Source organism: Trichosurus vulpecula, chromosome 5 (assembly GCF_011100635.1).
Source record: "Trichosurus vulpecula isolate mTriVul1 chromosome 5, mTriVul1.pri, whole genome shotgun sequence".
In the NCBI taxonomy this organism is placed as follows: Eukaryota; Metazoa; Chordata; class Mammalia; order Diprotodontia; family Phalangeridae; genus Trichosurus; species Trichosurus vulpecula.
The window spans coordinates 94,858,109-94,874,810 of record NC_050577.1 but is presented as its reverse complement, the minus strand read 5'-3'; the positions used below and the strand labels follow the sequence as shown (position 1 = coordinate 94,874,810).

Sequence of the window (16,702 nt, the reverse complement as noted above, 5' to 3'; positions counted from 1 at the left end):
CTCTCTCAGGTTAGAATTTCAGCTCATCTGGGACTGTTTTGATTGTTTCGTTGTCTGCCCCAGCACACAGCACAGTGCAGGGCAGAGAGTAGGTACTTAGTAAATAATTATCAATTGGTTGATGGGACTAGATAACCTGAAATCCCCTCCAATTCTAGATGTACGATGCTAGGATCTTATGCTTCACATGGGTGGAGCCGAGATAATACTAATTGAGAGCTAATGACAGATTTCTGCTTCACTGAGAAGACTGAGACTGTCCAACTGAAGCTCTCTTAACTCAATCCTCAGAACTCCCCATCATCAGTCATTCTTTCCTCATCTCTTCTGGTCTCAAGCAAGATGATATACTTAGTCCTCACTAATTTTCTCTATGTGACTTCTCTATACCACTTTCTCTACCTGATCCTTCTTGACATTTCCCCCCACCTCAAAGAGTTTACTCGAAAAATCTCTCTCTTTTGTCCTTCCTCAGTTTTAACTAAGTTGAAATGAGGTCCCTTGGTCAAGTCCTGAGTTCTGCCTAATTTCTGATGAAAATCATTGTCATTTACAGCAGAATTCTAATAATTAACATGTCTGTTTTTCCCTCACAGAGTCGGGGTACAAGAAAGAGTCTGAGCAGGACAGTGAAGTAGATGAATTGAGAATTCTTCTTGTGGGGAAACATGGTTCAGGGAAAAGTGCTGCAGGAAACAGCATCCTGGGCAGGTGTGTGTTTGAGTCCAGACTCAGTGAGCAGCCAGTGACTCAAGTGTGTAGGAAAGAGCAGCGGATCTGGAGGCAAAGAAAAGTTGTGCTCATTGACACTCCAGATATCTTTTCCCAAATGGACTCCCAGAAAGAGCTCTGCCATCTCTCCTCTCTATGCTCCCCAGGCCTGCACGCCCTCCTTCTAGTGACCCCACTGGGCTCTTACACAGAGGAAGATGAGACAGTGGTGGGGAACATCAAAAAAGTTTTTGGAGAAGAGGTTCTGAGGAGACATGTGATCATTCTGTTCACCCGGAAAGAAGACTTGGCAGGCAAGGACCTGATGGAGTTCATAAAGAATGCAGATAAACCTCTTCAGAAACTCATTTGGGACTGTGGATTTCAGTACTATGCTTTCAATTACCGAGCCACAGGAGAGGAGGAACAACTCCAAGTGAATGGGCTTCTGGAGGAGATCAACAAAATGGTAGACAGGAATGGAGGTCAGCATTTCATCTTTAGGAAGTCTGTTATTAGACCCAACAGGAAAATAAAATATAGAAAATCTAAAGAATGGAGGCTGAGGGGAGAAGAAGTAGAAAAATGTATACATAGGCAGGAAAAGACCCCAAATTAAGGATTTTTTGATTCTTCTACCTTTTCACCAATCTGATCTCTCCTATCGTCCCTTTATAATCAGTCTCTTTTAATTATTTTTTGTCCTTTCATTTTATTTGGGTCAATCTCATTCCCCTAACTACATTGTGATAGAAATCTGTGAATAAGGGAAACTGAGGCACAAAATTCTAAGCATAATCAGTTTTCTAAGAAAGCTAGCAATTGCCAATAAATGAGGTCAGTGACTCCTCAGCAGTCCAAGACAAACTCGGGGTGTACAGAGATTATTTTTATAGTCATAAAAGAGGAATTGGAAATTGCAGGGTCATTGAGAAACTTGTTTAGATTGTATTTTCATTGGCTGGGACATGACAAAAGACCTGCCTAGGAACATCTTGGACATTTCTGGCATTCTAAGAAAAAATCTAGTGCCAAATGTAGAGAGGGGTTGGAATCATAATATAAATCTGTTCATTGCCAGGCTGCACAGAAGCTCAGCTCAGCAAAAAATGAGAAACTCTATGTAATCTACTACAGTGAAAACATGTCCCCCCCGCCAAACACACACAATCTTTCTTCTCCTAATAGCTGTCTTATAAAATCTAAACTGAATCAGCAGGATAGTCAATACCACCTTCACTCAGGATTTTTTTTTATTATTTCCTTTACTCCTTGAGGGCAAGGATCATAGTTTATACTCCTCTCAATGCTCCACAATAGCTAGCACAGTGTTTCACATATAGAACAATCGATTAGGAGTCAGAAGGGAACATAGATCTCCATCTACCATGCTAAGCCTCCCATTTTACAGGTGAGGAAGATGAAGCCCAGAGTGAGTAATTTGCTGTGAGTCATGCAACTAGAAAGTGGCAAAGTCAAGATTTGCACTCAGGTCTTCAGATTCCATATTCAGGATTCTTTGCATCTGCCCATATTGTCTTTAATAATAGATTCTCAGTAAAATCTGACTGGCTGATTCTTTGGGATCTAAGTCCTTTTACCATCTATCCCTCTAAGTTCTTCCATTTCTCTCATATCCACTTTCTTTTCCTGCTTTCCCTTCTCTTTTGTAGGTTGTTTAGAGCTTCTGACTGTGGGAGAAGGGTGAAAAGAAAGGGTTTTAAAGAGGCTCTGACTCCAACAATCTTTGGCCAAGAATCATTAGCTAGACATAGTCTTGGATCCTAGGTGTTCTCCAGAAACAGGATAAAGATTACGCCTAACTGGGAGATCAGTACTTTACCTTCAAGAAATCTGCCTTTGGAATGGGTAGAAAAATTTTTAGAGATGCTAGAGAAGGGAGATAAACCCCACAGGGAAGAATGGATGATCAGAAAGGATGCACACTCCAGAGAAGAGGATCTTAACTTATTTTATGTCATGGACCTCTTTGGTAGTCTGATGAAACCTAGAGACTCCTTTACATAATGGTTTTTAATTCATATTATAAAACATATAGGATTAGTAAGAAAACCAATCAGACTTAAAAAGCGCTCTCAAAATATTTTTTAAATGATCACAAATTCTAGGTTAACATCTCCTGTCCTAGAAAGAAATAGCCAGGTCTTCCCTTTCTTCAATATTTCTCAGTATCCCAGGTCTTATTTCTCTCTTCTATGACTCAGTTGAATGACATCTTTTCCCTTCTCTGGGATTCACTTTTCTCATTTTTCATATACAAAAATTGGGGTCTCATCTACTTCTAATAGTCATAAAGAGTATGATTTATTGATCCATCCACATTGTTCGTTTTACTGACCTCAGTTTAGCTTGGGGCCAGTTAAACTCTACCCTTCACAATCTCTGCTATTTCTACATACTTGCTATAGAGCAGGGCTAATTTCTTCTAAAGGACTTTGAAGTCTCTGGGCAATTTCAAAAATAATTTATTCTGTACTTTTCACATATACAATGCAATTGTGGTATTATAAGAGTACAAAGAAAATATAAAACATAATCCCAGGTCTAAAAGGCCATGTTGGGCAAGAAAAATATACTCAGATGGAGAAAAATAGTATGCAGTAGAAGAAAAAGATGCCATAACAGGAAACTTAAATTACAAGTATTATTTGGAGTCCATAGAAAGGAACCATCACTCTTGGTTTAATGGATAGGGAAGGCTTTGTGGGAGATGACTTAAAGTTATTATTAGGCCTCAAAAGGTAGGTAGGATTTCTGGCTCAAAGGGTTTGGGTATTTTAGTCACTTTGTATAATTTCAGATAACTTTTCCAAATCACTGAACCCTTTCACACTTCCATCAATAATGAATTATTCACACTGAAAATTTAACAACTGGATCAGTTTGATTTATAGTGGCTCTAGCATACCCTGAAATATATGTATGTAAAATACATACATATATGTATGAGTTCATATATATATATATGTGATTCACATGTGCATATATGAACATAAAAATAAATGCATGTACAGTGTATGTATACATATATGTATATATATGTATATGGATTCACATATATATAGAAAAAGAAACAATTTCTCTCTCCCTGCCTCTCCTCCTCCCCACTCTGTGTGTATGTGTGCATCCTACTCACTGTAGTCACACGCACACACACACACACACACACACACACACCCCAAATCTCAGCTAAATTCCAGAAACCTTCAAAAGGTTACATGATTATCTTTAAAAATAAAATGACTATATTCGAGCCAATACAAAAAGAAAATCTCTTGTGACAGTTTTGAGATCCTTTCTGATTCTGTGATTGTAGGATTCAACTACTCCCATAGCCTCTGTCTTGACCATGATGAAGTGAGGCACCTTAGATCCCAAGTCCTGCCTAAATCCTGACTAACCTGGTTGCCATTTGTAGGAAGAAGCTATTAGTTAAAATGTCTGTTTTTTCCAACAGGATCTGAGTACATGATAGAGCCCAAGCAGAACAAAGAGGTGGATGAATTGAGGATTCTTCTTGTGGGGAAACATGGTTCAGGGAAAAGTGCTGCAGGAAACAGCATCCTGGGCAGGTGTGTGTTTGAGTCCAGACTCAGTGAGCAGCCAGTGACTCAAGTGTGTAGGAAAGAGCAGCGGATCTGGAGACACAGAAAAGTTGTGCTCATTGACACTCCAGATATCTTTTCCCAAATGGACTCCCAGAAAGAGCTCTGCCATCTCTCCTCTCTATGCTCCCCAGGCCTGCATGCCCTCCTTCTAGTGACCCCTTTGGGCTCCTACACAGTAGAAGATGAGACAGTGATGGGGAACATCAAGAAGGTTTTTGGAGAAGATGCTCTGAGGAGACATGTGATCATTCTGTTCACCCGGAAAGAAGACTTGGCAGGAAGGGACCTGATGGAGTTCATAAAGAATGCAGATAAACCTCTTCAGAAACTCATTTGGGACTGTGGATTTCAGTATCATGCTTTCAATTACCGAGCCACAGGAGAGGAGGAACAACTCCAAGTGAATGGGCTTCTGGAGAAGATTGACAAAATGATGTATGACAATGGAAACCAGTTTTGTATCTTTAGGATGCCTGCTACTGGACCTGGTAGGAAAATAAAATGTAGAAATTCTAGAGAAAAGGGGCTGAGGGAAGAAGGACTAGAAAAAATGAACACATTGGAGGGAAATCTTTCCAAATGAAGCCTTTCTTTTTCTTCTAATTTTTCATCAATCTCTTCTTTGCCATCAACCTCTTATAGTCTCTCTCCTACAGTTTGACATTTCATTATGTCTCGTCCTCTATTGTTTTCTAGTCATTTTATGTAGGTCAGTATCACGTCTTTTTAAAATTTTTAGTTTATGGACTAAAACAAATATTTCCCTAACATAGTACAATAAAAAAAAGATGATTGCACATGAAACTGCAAATCTAGTATGCACAACTTGCCATTTCTTTCAAATATGGAATAAAATTATCACGTAAAATCTTTTTTCTCTTGCCTGTCCACTGTGGTCCTAGAGATAGCTATCATTAGACACAAATTTGTGTGTGTATATGTATATGTGTATGTGTATGTGTGTGTGTGTGTGTGTGTGTATGTATAATTATTCCATACATATTTTTATTCATCAATTCTTTCTCTTGATGCAGATAGTATCTTTCTTCATATATGCTTTATAATTAGCTCGGGCATTTGTAATACTCAAAATAACTTATTCACTCAAAGTCATTCTTAAAACAATATTGCTGTTACTATATACAATATTCTCTTGGTTCTGCCCATTTCACTCTTAATTATTTCACGCAAGTCTTTCCATGTTTTTCTAAAATCATTGAGCTCATCATTTCTTATAGCACAGTAGTATTCCATCATGATCATATAGCACAATTTGTTCAGCCATTCCCTATTTGATGAGCAGCCCTGCAATAGTTGCTATAAACATTTTAGATCATATAGGTTCTTTTCCTTTTGCCTCTAATCATCTTTGGAAATAGGCCAAGTAGCGGCATTGTTGGGTCAAAAGGTATAAGTAGGTAAATATATCTTTGGGCATAATTCCAGATTGCTCTCCAAAATGGTTGGATCATTTTACAATTCCACCGACAATGAATTAGAGTCCCAATTTTTCCACATCCTCTCCAACATTTGTCCCTTTACCCTTCTATCATTTTAGCCAATCTGGTAGGTGTAAAAATGATATTTCAATATTGTTTTATTCTGTATTTCTCTAATCAATAATTATTTAGAGCATTTATATGTTTAAATTATTTTGATTTCTTCATTTAAAAACTGCCTGTTCATATCCTTTTACCATTTATCAATTGAAGACTGACTCATATTCCTATAAGTTTAATACATTCTTTATATACTTTAGATATGAGACCTTTATCTGATGAACTATCTGTAAAAGTTTCCCTCCAATTTTCTGCTTTCCTTCTCATCTTGGCTATATTTGTTTTATTTGTATAAAACCTTTTTAATTTAACGTAATCAAAATTATCTATTTTACACCTACCTTTGCTCTCTGTCTCTTGTTTATTCATAAATTATTCATCTATCCATAAGTTTGGTAACTAGTATACTCTGTGTTCTTCTAATTTTCTCATAAAATCTATCTCTATATCTAGGTTATGTATCCATTTTGGCCTTATCTTTGTAGATGGTGTGAGATATTGCTCCATGCCCAGTTTTTGCTGTACTAATCTCCAATATTCTCAACAATTTTTATCAAATAATGAATTTTTATCCCCAAATTTTAAGTTTTTACCCTACACGGTTATTGTGTTTATTTGCTTCTATGAATTGTATTCCTTTTATCTACCTTTCTGTTTCTCAGCCAGTACCAGATAGTTTTGATAGTTATTGCGTTATAAGACAGTATAACATCTGGCACTACTAAACCCCCTTCCTTTTCATTTTTTCATTTTCTCCTTTGATATTCTTGACTTTTTATTTTTCCAAATGAATTTTATTATTTTTCTAATTCAGTAAAATAAATTTGGTAATTTAATTGGGATGGAATCAAATATATAAATTAGGTTGAGTAAAATAGTCATTTTATTATATTCACCCTGCCTATCCATGAGCAATTAATATTTCCCCAATTATTTAAATCTGACTTTATTTGTATAAAAATTATTTTTAAAATTTTGTTCATTTAGTTCCTGAGTGTTTTGGCAGTTGTACTTGCAGTTATTTTACAGTGTCTAGAATATTTAAAATGGAATATTTTTTACCCTGTTCTCACAGAATTTTGTTTGCAATGATTTCTGTGGATTTCCTTCCTGCTTTCCTTCTGATCTTAGCTTGATTTGTAGAGAACCTTTTTAATTTAATGTAATCAAATTATCCATTTCATACCTAACATTGTTCTCTATCTCTTGTTTATTCGTAAATTGTTCACCTATCCATAAATCTGATAAGTGATAAGTTCCATGTCTAATTTTCTTGTAAAATTTCTCTTTTATCTAGGTCATGTACCCATTTTGTCTTTATCTTGGTAAATGGTGTAAGACATTGGTCTATGCCCAATTTCTGCCATACTGCTTTCCAATTTCTACAGCAATGTTTACCAAGTAATGAATTCTTATCCCAAAATCTTGTTTTGATACTTTGCAAATAGATTATTGTTTTTATTTGCTACTGTAAATTATATGTCTATACTATTCCTTTGATCTACCTTTCTATTTCTTAGTCAGTGCCAGATAGTTTTGATAATTACTGCCTTCTAATACAGTTTAAGATCTGCTACTTTCCTATAATTATTGTTTCAACTAACTTTTTAGTTGTGTCTTTTGGATTTTCCAAGAATATCATGATATCATCTGCAAAAAGAGATAGCTTTATCATCCCATTCCCTATTCTTATTCCTTTAATTTCTTTTTCTTCTCTTATTGCTCTTGCTAGGATTTCCAACACAATGTTGAATAATATTGGTGACATGGGCATCTTTGTTTCACATCTGATCTTACTGGGAAGGCTCCTAGTTTACCCCCATTACAAATAATATTTGCTGATGGTTTTAGATAAATGCTTTTCATCAATTTAAGGGGAAAATCCATTTACATCAATACTTTCAAGTGATAGAATTCACTTGTAAATCCATCTGGAACTGGTGCTTCTCTCTTGGGAAGCTCATTAATGGTCTGTTCAATTTCTTTTTCTAAAAAAGGACTATTTAGATATTCTATTTCCTCTTCTCTGATTAAGTCAATTTATATTTTTGTAAATACTCTCCATTTTCCTTAAATTATTAATTTTATTGGCATATAATTGGGCAAAATAATTCCTTATTATTTTAATTTGATCTTTGTTGATGATACAGTCACCCTTTTCGTTTTTAACCTGACTGATTTGGTTTTTTCTCTTTTTAAAAATCAAATTGACCAATGGTTTATCTATTTTATTTGTTTTTTCATAAAACAACTCCTAGTTTATTTATTTATTCAGTGGGATTTTTACACTCAATTTTATTAATTTCACCTTTAGTTTTTAGGATTTTTAATTTAGTATTTAATTGGGGATATTTAATTTATTCCTTTTCTAGTTTTTTTTTTAAATTTCATACCCAATTCATTTAGTCTGCTCTTTATTCTATTGATATAAGCATTTAGACATACAAAATTTCCTCTAATCATTGCTTTGGCTGTATCCCATACCTTTTTCCATCTTTTTAAATTTTATTTTTAATTTATAGAATCAAACATTTCCGTAACATAGAACAATAAAAAAGGTGATTGCCCATGAAACTGCAAATTAACTACGTACAACTTGCTATTCCTTTCAAATGTACAACCAAATTGTCATGAAATTTCTTTTTTTTTCTTCTCTCCTCCCCTGCCCCAGCCCTAGAGATGGCCACTTAACCCCAATTGCCCTGCCTTCCCCCTACCCCTTTAAAAAGATACTATTACTAATCATAACTAATAACTACTAATATTAGTAACATTTTCATATATCATAAGTAAAGAGTCTGACCTTAATCAGTGCCTTATAATTAATCTTTAGTGATTTCCTTGTATTTCTTCTGGATCTTCTATATTGAATTTTCCTTTGAGTTCTGGTCTTTTGTCACAAATACTTAAAGTCTTTCAGTTCATCAAATGACTTCTTTTTTCATTCAGGATTATACTCAACTTTGTCAGATAAGCTATTCTTGGATGCAACCCCAGTCCCTTTGCTCTTTGAAATATAATGTTCCAAGACCTACAGTCTTTTAGTGTAGAAACCACTAGGTCTTATGAAATCCTGATTGTTTTTCTGCACCATTTAAATTGTTTTATTGTTTGTTGTTGTTGTTGCTTGCAATATTTTATCTTTAACTTGGGAATTTTGAAACTTGGCTATTATATTTCATTAAGTTTTCTTCCTAGGATCTCTTTCAGGTGGTGATTGCTGGATTCTTTCTATTTATAATTTACCTTCTTGTTCTAGAACTTCAGGGTAACTTTCTTTAGTAATTTCTGGTAATATTGTGTCAAGATTATTTTTTGATCATAACTTTCAAGTAGTCTTACAATTTTTATATTGTCTCTTCTCTATCTGTTCTCCAGATCAGTTGTTTTTCTAGTAAGATGTTTCAGATTCTTTTCTATTTTTTTTCTAATTTTATTATATCTTGTCTTATAAACTAATTTGATTCCATTTGCACAATTCTAGTTTTCAGGGAATTATTTTCTTCTTTAAGATTTTGCATCTCCTTTTCTAATTGATTAACTTTTTTCATAGTTTTCTTGAATTACTTTTATTTTTTTCTAATTTTTCCTTGGTCTCTCTTATTTGATTTTTGAATTCTTTTTTAAGTTCTTCCAAGATTTCTTTTTGATCTTGTGATCATTTGACATTACTCTTTAGGGTAGGAGTGGCTTTTTTTTATTTTACTTCACTGTCTTCCTCTGAATATGAACCAAATCTTCTTTTGAACCAAAGTAACCATCAATGGTTGGGTTCTTTTTTCCCTTGCTTACTCATTTTTTGTTTTTAATTTGTCTTTTTTATTTTTACCAACTTATAATTATTATCAAGTTTTAATGGCAAGTAGTAGGTAATGTTGCCCTAGGCTTCAAATCCTCCTTACTATTATTTTCTGAGGCTCAACCTTAGGGACTCCTCCTCTCCTAAGCCACATTCAGGTCTCCCAACCATAGTCCCTAAAATGGTCTTGCTCCCAACAGTGCCACATTCATCTAAAGGTTTTGATATGCTATCTCAATATTACCATTCTCTTTAGTGAAATTATTGTTTCTATGGTTTGTTCTTTAACACACTCATTTTTTAAGATTTGGTTGTTTAATCTCCCATTAGTTTTTAATATCATTTCCTTAGTCCCTAATTAAATATGATTTTATTGCATTAAGATCTGAAAAGGATACTTTTAATATTTTTGCTTTTCTGCTTTTAACTATAAAATTTTGATGTACTAATATATGGTCAGTCTTGGTAAAGGTACCATGAACTACTGAGAAAAGAGTGTATTCCTTTCTTTTTCCATTCGATTCTCTACAGATATCTATCATATCTAGTTTATCTAAAATTCTACTCATTTCCTTAACTTCTTTCTTATTTATTTTGTGGTTAGATTGATCTAGTTTGAAAGGGGAAGATTAAAGACCTCTACTATTATATCTAGAAAATATTCTGGAGTAGGGAAAATATTATTCTTTAGTATTTTCAATTGAATTAAAATGGAGTTTTAAAATCTGCTTCCACAAGGCAAGCCAGGACACTAGCTTACCCTACATATCCTTGTCACATCTATTTTCTCACAATAACAGATTATAACCAAACACCATCATAATGATATCAAATACTATCACAATGTTGTCAATCATACTGTTTCAGATTATGCTGTAAAGCTCTTTATTCAACTGTCCAAGATGCCAACCATACTTTTCCCCCAATTTTGTTATTTAGCATTTTATTTTCCCCAATTTACATGTAAAAACAATTATTTAAAATTCATTTTTAAAACTTTGAATGCAAAATTCTCTCCCTTCCTCCCTCCTCGCCACCCCTTATTGAGAAAGCAAGCGATTTGATATAGGTTATACATGTATAGTCATGCAAAACAGTTCCATATTAGTCATGTTGTGAAAGAAAACATAGACAAAAAAAGCCTCAAGAAAAATAAAGTATGCTTCAATCTGTATTCAGACACCATCAGTTCATTCTCTGGGGATAGATAACATTTTTCATCATAAATCCTTCAGAGTTGTCTTGGATTATTGTATTGCTTAAAATAGCTAAGTCATTTATAGATAATCCTCTTATTATATTGCTGTTGCTTTCTATATAGTACATTTCACATTGTATCAGCTCATGTAAGTATTTCCAAGTTTTTCTGAGAACATTCTGCTCAGCATTTCTTATAGTGTGATAGTATTCCATCATAATCACATACCACAATTTGTCCAGCCCTTCCCCAATTGATGGACATTCCCTCAATTTCCAATTATTTGCTGTCAGAAAAGAGTTGTTATAAATATCTTTGTACAAATAGGTCTTTTTCCTTTTTATTTTTTTTTTACATCTCTTTTGGGATACAGATTTAGTAGTGGTATTACTAAGTCAAAGGGTGTGCATGCTGTGCATTTATAGTCCTTTGGGCATAGTTTCAAATTGCTCTCCAGAATGGCTTAATTAGATCACAACTCCATCAACAATGCATGAATGTCTTGTTTTCCTGACATCCCTGCCAACATTTGTCATTTTCCTTTTCTGTCTTATTAGCCAATCTAATAGGTATGAAATAATACCTCAGAATTGTTTTAATTTGCATTTGCAGTAAAAGTGAGTTAGAACATTTTTTCATATGACTATAGATAGCTTTGATTATTTCATCTGAAAACTGTTCATATCTTATGTTTACATATCAATTGGATAATGGATCTTACTTTTATAAATTTGACTCCATTCTTTATGTTTGAGACATGCAGCTTTTATCAGAGAAACTTCCTTCAATTTTTTTCACAGTTACTATTTTTTCCTGTATTTCCCTCCATCCTATTTTCCCCTGTTTATTATATTCTCTCTCTTCTTTCATCCTGTCCCTCCTCAAAAGTGTTTTGCTTCTGACTACTGCCTCCCGCAATCTGTTCTCCTTTGTATCACCACCCCACCCCCACATCATCCCCTTCCCCTCTGACTTTATTATAAGATAAGATAGATTTATATATCCAGGTTAGTGTGTATGTTGTTCCCTTTTTGAGCCAATTCTTATGAGAGTAAGGGTCTCCAACTCCCCCCAAAAAACTCCCTCTCTCCCTCTGCCGTAAAAGCTTTTTCTTGCCTCTTTTATGTGAGATAAGTTGCCCTATTGTACTCTCCCTTTTCCTATCTCCCATTACATTCCTCTTTCACACCCTAGCATCACTTTTTTAGATATCATCCCTTAATATTGAACTCACACTTGTGCCCTCTGTTGATATATACTCCTTCTAACTACCCTAATAACGAGAAAGGTCTTATGAGTTACAAATATCATGGTTCCAAGTAAGAATGTAAATAGTTTAATCTTATTAAGTCCCTTGTGATTTCCACTTTCTGTTTACCTTTTTATGCTTCTCTTGAGTCTTATATTTGAATATCAAATTTTCTATTCAGCTCTGGTCTTTCCATCAAAAATGCTTGAAAGGCTTCTATTTCATTGAACAGCCATTTTCCCCCAGAAAGAGTATACTCAGTTTTGCTGGGTAGGTGATTCTTGGTTATAATCCTAGATCCTTTGCCCTCTGGAATACTCCCAATACTCTAAACCCTCTGATCCTTTAATGTAGAAGCTGAGAAATCTTGTGTTATACTGACTATGGCTCTGCAATACTTGAATTGTTTTTTTTTTTTTCTGGCTGCTTGCAATATTTTCTCCTTGACCTGGGAGCTCTGGAATTTGGCTACAATGTTCCTGGGAGTTTTCATTTTGGGATCTCTTTCAGGAGGTGATCAGAGGATTTTTCAATTTCTATTTTACACTCTAGTTCTAGAATATCAGGCCAGTTTACCTTGATAATTTCTTGGATGGTATCTAAGATCTTTTTTTATCATGGTTTTCTGGTCATTCAATAACTCTTAAATTGTTTCTCCTGGATGTATTTTCCAGGTCAGTTGTTTTTCCAATGAGATATTTCTCATCATCTTCTATTTTTTTTCATTCTTTTTGTTTTGTTTTATTGTCTCTCGATTTCTCATAAAGTTGTTAGCTTCCATTTGTTCAATTCTAATTTTTAAAGAATTGCTTTCTTCTATGAGCTTTTGTACCTCCTTTTCCATTTGGCCAGTTCTACTTTTTAAGGAGTTTTTTTTTCCAGTGAATTTTTGTGTCTCTTTTTCCATCTGGGCAATTCTGCTTTTTAAGACATTCTTCCCATTGGCTTTTTGTAACTCTTTTACAATTTGGCCTAGTCTGTTTTCTAAAGTGTTATTTTCTTTAGTAATTTCCGTATGTCTCCTTTACCAAGCTGTTGACTCGTTTTTCATTATTTTCTTACATCACTCTTATTGTCTCTTCCCAATATTTCCTCTTCCTCTCTTACTTGATTTCAACCTCTGTCATGGCCTGAAACCAATTCATATTTTTCTTGGAGACTTTGGATGTAAGAACTTTGACTTTGTTATCTTCTTCTGAGTCTGTGTTTTCATCTTCCTTGTAACCATAGTAACTTTCTGCAGTCAGATTTTTTTTCTGTTGTTTTCTCATTTTCCCAGGCTATTTCTTCATTTTTAACTCTGTAGGGGCTCTGCTTCCAGGATGGAGAGTGCACTGTCCCAAGCTTCAGGGGTTTTGTGCAGCTGTTTTCAGAGATCCTTCTAGGGATCTGTAAGTGTTCAGAGAGGTTTGGGGGAGAGCTCCGGTGAGTACCTGCTTTTTCTCCACCATCTTGGCTCCACCCCCTCAATTCCAATGATCCTTACGGAATATACTAACCATGTAATACTGCCTCTCCTGACTTCATTGGGTCAGCCAGTCAGTCAATAAGCATTTATAAGTGTCTACTATGGCCAGGCACTATGCTAAGAATTAGGGATAAAGATGCAGAAGACATTCCTTGCCTTCAAAGAATTAAAAATCCAATGATAGCTCACATTCAGTGAGGTTTAAGAGAAATAAGAGATTCCGTGTGTGTGTGTGTGCGTGCGTGTGTCTGTCTGTCTGTCTCTCCCCACCTCACACACACACGCAGTTATATGCTGGCAAATATTTAACAACTCTTTCTTTCTGCATGAAGCATTTTAAAAGTTTAATCTGCATTATTAACATTTTCTCCATCATTTCTCAATTCTAGACAATCAAAACAAGTAAAGCCATCATTTATAGCATTTGCTGATTTCAGAGTTATAAATGCATTGAAAATTTTTAAAATCGATTTTTATGGACATTTTCTGTTTTTACTCCATCACAGTTATACCCCATACCCTTGCCCCTCTGCCTCCCAATGAGTTTTCCCATTTAACAAATATTTTATTATTTGCCATATAACAATATTTTCCTACAATGTATATTTCCCATATAATGAAGTTTTTAAAGAAGAAAATCATCACAAGTGATTGATGCATTCAAAAAGTACAGGAAAACATGTGGAATGTTAACATTTGTAGACTCTCACCTATCTACATGAAGAGATGATTTGGGGATGTCCTTTCATATATCTTTATTCAAGTCCTGCTTGAGCTTAATAATTTTATTGCACTCACCTTTGATTTTTTTTTCCTCTGTGGTTGTTCCCTCTATTTACATTTTTGCAGTCATTATGCACATTGTTTTCTTGATTCTGTTTACTTCATTCTACATCAGTTCATATAGATCTTTCCATTTTTCTCTGTATTTATCACACACGTTATTTTTATATGTCTGTAATATTCCATTACTGTTAAATTCCTCAATTTGTTTAGCCATTGCCCAATCAATGGGCATCTTTTCCGTTTCTAATGCTTTGTGACCACAGAAAGGGCCTCTATATAAATGTTTTGGTGTGTATGGGGGCTTTCTTCTTGCTAATAGCTTTCTTGGGGTATAAGACAAGTAATAGAGTCCCTGGTTAAATGGGTATGGATATTTTGGTCACTTTAATTGCATAATTCCAGGAGTGGTTGGACTCTTCCACAACTCTAGCAACAATGCATTAATCACACTAAAAATTTAACAATTAGATTTGTTTGATTCAAACTGGCATTAGTACATCTCAGAATATATGTATGTACACATACATAAATATATGCATGTGAATCCACATATATATGTGCACCCATATATGTACATATATGAACACAAAAAGTAAATTTCTATATGTGTATATACGCATTCTCATACATACATATGCATACACATACATATAAATGGACTCACACATACATAGAAACAGAAACAATTTCTCTCCCTGTTTGTCACTCTTTGTCTCTGTCTCTTCTCTCTCTCATATACACACACATATGAGATGGTTCAATAGGAAAGAGGTGAAGATCAACACAATTGGCATTGCTCTGAAAGTCTTTGGAGCATCAAGGAGAACACTGGAAGTGGAAAATAAAATGGGTACCATTCTAGAACAAGATGACTAAGGATTGTCTTTTGTTTTTCTTTGAGTCCTCAGTGCTTAGCACAATGTCTGGTGAATAATAGATGCTTAATTAATGTTTTTTGACTGACTGACAGTGGCATTCCATCCTAGGTCATAGTTGTGAATCTTTCATTTTTCTTCCCATAGATACACTAAGCCTCATCATAGTAGGAAAATGTGGAGCTGGAAAGAGCTCGACGGGGAACACCATTCTTGGAAGGAAGGAATTTCTAGACCATGTTCAAAGACAGCCAGTCATCAAAACCTGTAGAAAACATGTTAAGAACCTGGAGAGTACTATTGTGGTTGTTGATACCCCGTCATTTTACCTTCCATCAGAAAGTGAAGAAAATCTCTATAAACAAGGAGAAGAGATCATTCGTGTCCTTACTTTGCTTCAAGGACTCAAAGTTTTTATTTTGGTGATTCGGATGGGACAGTTCACTCAAGAAGATGAGAAGAACATTGAAGAATTAGAAGCCATATTTGGAACAGAGGTCACCAAGTACATGATTGTGCTCTTCACTAGGAAGGATGATCTAGAGCCTTATACAGTGAAAGATTACATCAAGGATTTTGCTAACGAACCTCTTAAAAAGTGGATTAAACAATGTGGAAACAGATTCTGTGCTTTTAACAACAAAGAAAGTGGCCTGGGCCAGGAAAAACAAGCAAATGAGCTTTTGGAAATGGTTGATGAACTGGTCCAGTATCATGGAGGCCAAGGCTTTGCATTCAATACTGTTAACCTTGATGCTTATGCCAAAATAATCAAAAATCACCATAAGAGGCAGTGGAATATACTGTCATAGAAGTAAAATTTGTAATAATTTCATTTATTTTTTGGCTGCCAAAGTACCTGGGAATTCACTTAAAAATAATACTGCTCTTAGAGTTTGCAAAGCTTTTTACGTATGTTAACTCATATGATCTTCACAACTCTGGGAGATAGGTGCTATTATTGTCATTCCCATTTTACTGATGAGAGAACTGAGAAATAGATGGGTGCCTCACCTATCTTTTTTTTTAAGATTCATATTTTTATTATTTAATATTTTTAGTTTTCAAGATTTATTTCCACAAGATTTTGAGTCACAAATTTTCTCCCCATTTCTACCATCCCCACACCCCAAGATGGCATATATTCTGATTTCCCCTTTCCCCAATTTGCCCTCCCTTCTGTCACTCCACTTCCCCCCATCCCCTTTCTCTTTATTTTCTTGTAGGACAAGATAGATTTCTATACCCCATTGCCTGTACATCTTATTTTCCAGTTGCAGGTAAAAATTTTTTTTTGAGCATTTCTTTTTTGAAATTTGAGTTCCAAATTCTCTCCCTTCTTCCCTCCCCACCCACCCTCCTTGAGAAGGCAAGCAATTCAACCTAGGTCACACATGTATCATTATGCAAAACATTTCCATAATAGTC

General features: G+C 34.8%; 1 protein-coding gene across 1 annotated transcript in view; it reads left to right on the top strand.

The window, feature by feature from the left end:
* The window catches only part of LOC118850936 (GTPase IMAP family member 8-like), a 30,585-nt gene extending 14,406 nt beyond the window's left edge, over positions 1 to 16,179 (top strand). Inside the window, exons 5-7 of the mRNA XM_036760550.1 lie at positions 597 to 1,196; positions 4,190 to 4,828; positions 15,422 to 16,179. Of these exons, the coding sequence (XP_036616445.1) occupies positions 597 to 1,196; positions 4,190 to 4,828; positions 15,422 to 16,086 (1,904 nt within the window). The 3' untranslated portion in view covers positions 16,087 to 16,179. The remainder of the gene's footprint in view (positions 1 to 596; positions 1,197 to 4,189; positions 4,829 to 15,421) is intronic.
* Positions 16,180 to 16,702: the final 523 nt, after the last annotated feature.